General features: G+C 42.1%; 1 protein-coding gene across 1 annotated transcript in view; it reads left to right on the top strand.

The window, feature by feature from the left end:
• The window catches only part of LOC108415884 (probable serine/threonine-protein kinase roco5), a 6,844-nt gene extending 3,380 nt beyond the window's left edge, over positions 1-3,464 (top strand). The window contains exon 2 of the mRNA XM_017688932.1: positions 2,669-3,464. Within this exon, the coding sequence (XP_017544421.1) occupies positions 2,669-2,917 (249 nt within the window). The 3' untranslated portion in view covers positions 2,918-3,464. The remainder of the gene's footprint in view (positions 1-2,668) is intronic.
• Positions 3,465-4,138: the final 674 nt, after the last annotated feature.

Here is a 4,138-nt window from a genome sequence, read left to right as displayed (position 1 = left end):
CCATCAGCATCATAAGGCAAAAAGGTGCAACACACGCTCAGCTGCTCCCACACTGACCTGCAGCAGGTGTGTTTCGACTGTATGACCATTTCAGCAGTTTCCTCTGACTCCTGAAAGGGAAACAGGAAGAAAACTGCAAATTGGGGCTGAAGACGAGGGGAAGGACACAATCCATCCATGGACCAGTTGACCAGATGTGCTATTCAAAGCGCATGATTTGCATCTTCCAATCAATGAAGGGCAGCATGATGCTCTGATAACGAGAGATTGGCGTAATGAGGCTAAATAAACACCAGAGAGGAGTATTAAATATCAAAAAGTATTAAATATCAGAAATGTTTACGTAATACTAAAAATCAGTGCTATGTCAAGCATCCTGGAGAGTTTAATATATATATATAAATAAATAATAAAACACAGCTTAAAAACTGCTGACCTAATAGTTAACATGAATGATTGACAGCCATCAGTCAAACACTCCCAGCTACAGCACTGAGGCAAAACTCAACACATCGACGCGAGTGAAGTGGAGAAATGAGTGAAAAAGGTTCTACATGTACAGACCCTGCTGTGTCACTACACACTCCATCCAGCCTTATATGGAGAACCTTAAAGAGGGTTCCAGTTTACTTTACTGCTGGACCTGCAACCAGCTGGACAAACAGGTGAATGGACAAACTGGGGAATGCATGGGCAGCAGGCGACAAGATGAGCTGGATTTCCAGCTGAGTTATAATAGTTAGGTTAGCTTTCACTTGGTGGTTAGCTTTAGCTTAGTGGTTAGCCTTCTCTCAGTAAGTTTCTCTGACTCAACCACAGTGTTGTTGAAACTACAACCCCAATTCCAGTGAAGTTGGGACGTTGTGTAAAACATAAATAAAAACAAAATACGATGATCTGCAAATCCTTTTCAACCGATATTCAACTGAATCCACTACAAAGACGAGATATTTAATGTTCAAACGGATAAACTTTATTGTTTTTTGCAAATATTCACTCATTTTGAATTTGATGCCTGCAACACGTTCCAAAGAAGTTGGGACAGGGGCAACAAAAGACTGGGAAAGTTGAGGAATGCTCAAATGGAATGCTCACAGGTGAACAGGTTGACTGGAAACAGGTGAGTGTCATGATTGGGTATAAAGGGAGCATCCCTGAAAGGCTCAGTCGTTCACAAGCAAGGACGGGGGAGGTTCACCACTTAGTGAACAACTGCGTGAGCAAATAGTCCAACAGTTTAAGAACAACGTTTCTCAACGTGCAACTGCAGGAATTTAGGGATTTCATCATCTACAGTCCATAATATCATCAAAAGATTCAGAGAATCTGGAGAAATTTCTGCAGGTAAGCGGCAAGGCAGAAAACCAACACTGAATGCCCGTGACCTTCGACCCCTCAGGCGGCACTGCATTAAAAACCCACATCATTCTGTAACGGATATTCCCACATGGGCTCAGGAACACTTCGGAAAACCACTGTCAGTGAACTCAGTTCGTCGCTCCGTCTACAAGTGCAGGTTAAAACTCTGCCATGCAAAGCGAAGCCACATATCAACACCACCCAGAAACGCCGCCGGCTTCTCTGGGCCGAGCTCATCTGAGATGGACTGACGCAGAGTGGAAAAGTGTCCTGTGGTCTGACGCGTCCACATTTCACACTGTTTCTGGAAATCATGGACGTCGTGTCCTCCGGGCTAAAGAGGAAAAGGACTGTAAGGATTGTTTTCAAAAGCCAGCATCTCTGATGGTGTGGGGGGGTGTTGAGCAACTGAAGCTGTACATCAAGCAGGAATGGGAAAGAATTCCACCTACAAAGCTTCAACAATCAGTGTCCGTCCTCAGTTCCCAAATGCTTATTGAGTATTAAAGGAAAGGTGATGTAACTCAGTGGGAAACACGCCCCTGTCCCAACTTCTCTGGAACGTGTTGCAGGCATCAAATTCAAAATGAGTGAATATTTGCAAAAAACAATAAAGTTTATCCGTTTGAACATTAAATATCTCGTCTTAGTGGATTCAATTGAATATGGGTTGAAAAGGATTTGCAGATCATCTTGTTCTGTTTTTATTTATGTTTTACACAACGTCCCAACTTCACTGGAATTGGGGTTGTATGTAGGTGGGCCTGTTTACATCAAAAGAGGAGTCAAAGTGAAATTAATTCATGTAACGCATTTTCCTGAGCCCCCATGAGCGTCGCCAAGGGCAACAGTGGCAAGAAAAAAAAAAGAAAGGAACCAACAGTCAAAAAGGGAACCCATCCTCCTCCTGACCATACTGGACAGAAAAACAACAACACAAGAGTAATATCAATCTTAAAACGAATATTAATTGTATTAATCAAAACATTGAAAAAAGAGGGAGAATGAAGCACCCTGTGACTGGACAGAGGTATTGAGATTAACAAGTTATAGCCAACGCCTGTTAGAGGCCGATCAGAGTAACAGTGAGAAACAGATCAATGAGAATCAGTGAAAACCAGTGAAAACCAGTGAAACAGTTAGGATGAAACTGAGAGAAGCTCAGAGGACAGTCAGGCGGGGACACAGTGTCTATGATTAAACAACGATTGGTAAACAGTATTCACTCCTTTTGCTTCTGTATATTGAACCACATTGAAGAAAAATGAGGCATAAGAATATAATTTTTTCATGTCTTTTTAATGTTCAGAACAGCACTACAATGAGTACTAACCTGACCAGCTCTTCACCTGCTGCCAGCCTGATCAGCTCTTCACCTGCTGCCAGCCTGATCAGCTCTTCACCTGCTGCCAGCCTGACCAGCTCTTCAACTGCTGCCAGCCTGACCAGCTCTAACTGGACTTCAAGCACCACTAGAGGAGGCAGCGTGAGGCTCAGCGCGTCAGGCTCCGCCCTCTTTCTGCCTCAACTCTTCATTTCCCTCAGGATGATGATGTGATATTTCTGAAATATCACAAAGGCAGATCTTCAGCGTCTTCATGTGTCTCTCAGTCTGTATGATGCGGGAGGTTTAGAGGGTCGGTTGGCCCAATTTTCACTCTCCACCATAAATCCCAGATATTTACATTTACAGCATTTGGCAGATGCTCTTATCCAGAGCGACTTACAGTTTGATTGTTTTTACACTGGCAGGCGAAGGCAGTGTTGGGAGTCTAGTGTAGGGTCCTCGCCCAGGCGGGCACTGAACCCCAGTCTAAAGCATAGATGCCAGAGGTGTTACAAACTACACTACACCAACCACATAAACATAATACATGACATAACACACACTAAGACAACACAACCAGCAGATCATGAAAAGTGAATATTTTAGGTAAAACACACTTTCTCTAAACTCTTTCACTAACGTGGGGTTGGTCGGCACATTATGAAGACCACTGGTACAACATTAAAGACTGAAATTTCAAATAGCAGCAAACAAAAATAATCAGAAGTTTTAATTTTAACCATTCAGTCACAGCCAAAAATGTAAAGAATGCTTTATTTTTATCAGATCAATAATAAGAAATAGTAAAACAGATCCCATTTAAAATTCTTTAAATCTTCCCTTATTAACCAACTTTAAAACTTTTTCTATTAAGCTTTTAAAAATATTATCATGTTAAAATGAAGGTTCCTAAAGAAAATAACACTTCTGCCAATATGCCAACCAACCCCAAAATCAATATGCCAACCAACCCCAAAATCAATGTGCCAACCAACCCCAAAATCAAGGTGCCAACCAACCCCAAAATCGATGTGCCAAACAACCCCAAAATCAATGTGCCAACCAACCCCAAAATCAATGTGATAACTAACCCCAAAATCATTGTGCCAACCAACCCCAAAATCGATGTGCCAAACAACCCCAAAATCAATGTGCCAACCAACCCCAAAATCAATATGCCAACCAACCCCAAAATCAATATGCCAACCAACCCCAAAATCAATGTGCCAAACAACCCCAAAATCAATGTGATAACTAACCCCAAAATCAATGTGCCAACTAACCCCAAAATCAATGTGCCAACCAACCCCAAAATCGATGTGCCAAACAACCCCAAAATCAATGTGATAACTAACCCCAAAATCAATGTGCCAACTAACCCCAAAATCAATGTGCCAACCAACCCCAAAATCGATGTGCCAAACAACCCCAAAATCAATGTGATAACTAACC

Source organism: Pygocentrus nattereri, chromosome 14 (assembly GCF_015220715.1).
Source record: "Pygocentrus nattereri isolate fPygNat1 chromosome 14, fPygNat1.pri, whole genome shotgun sequence".
Classification (NCBI taxonomy): Eukaryota; Metazoa; Chordata; class Actinopteri; order Characiformes; family Serrasalmidae; genus Pygocentrus; species Pygocentrus nattereri.
This window is presented reverse-complemented; position numbering and strand designations above follow the sequence as displayed.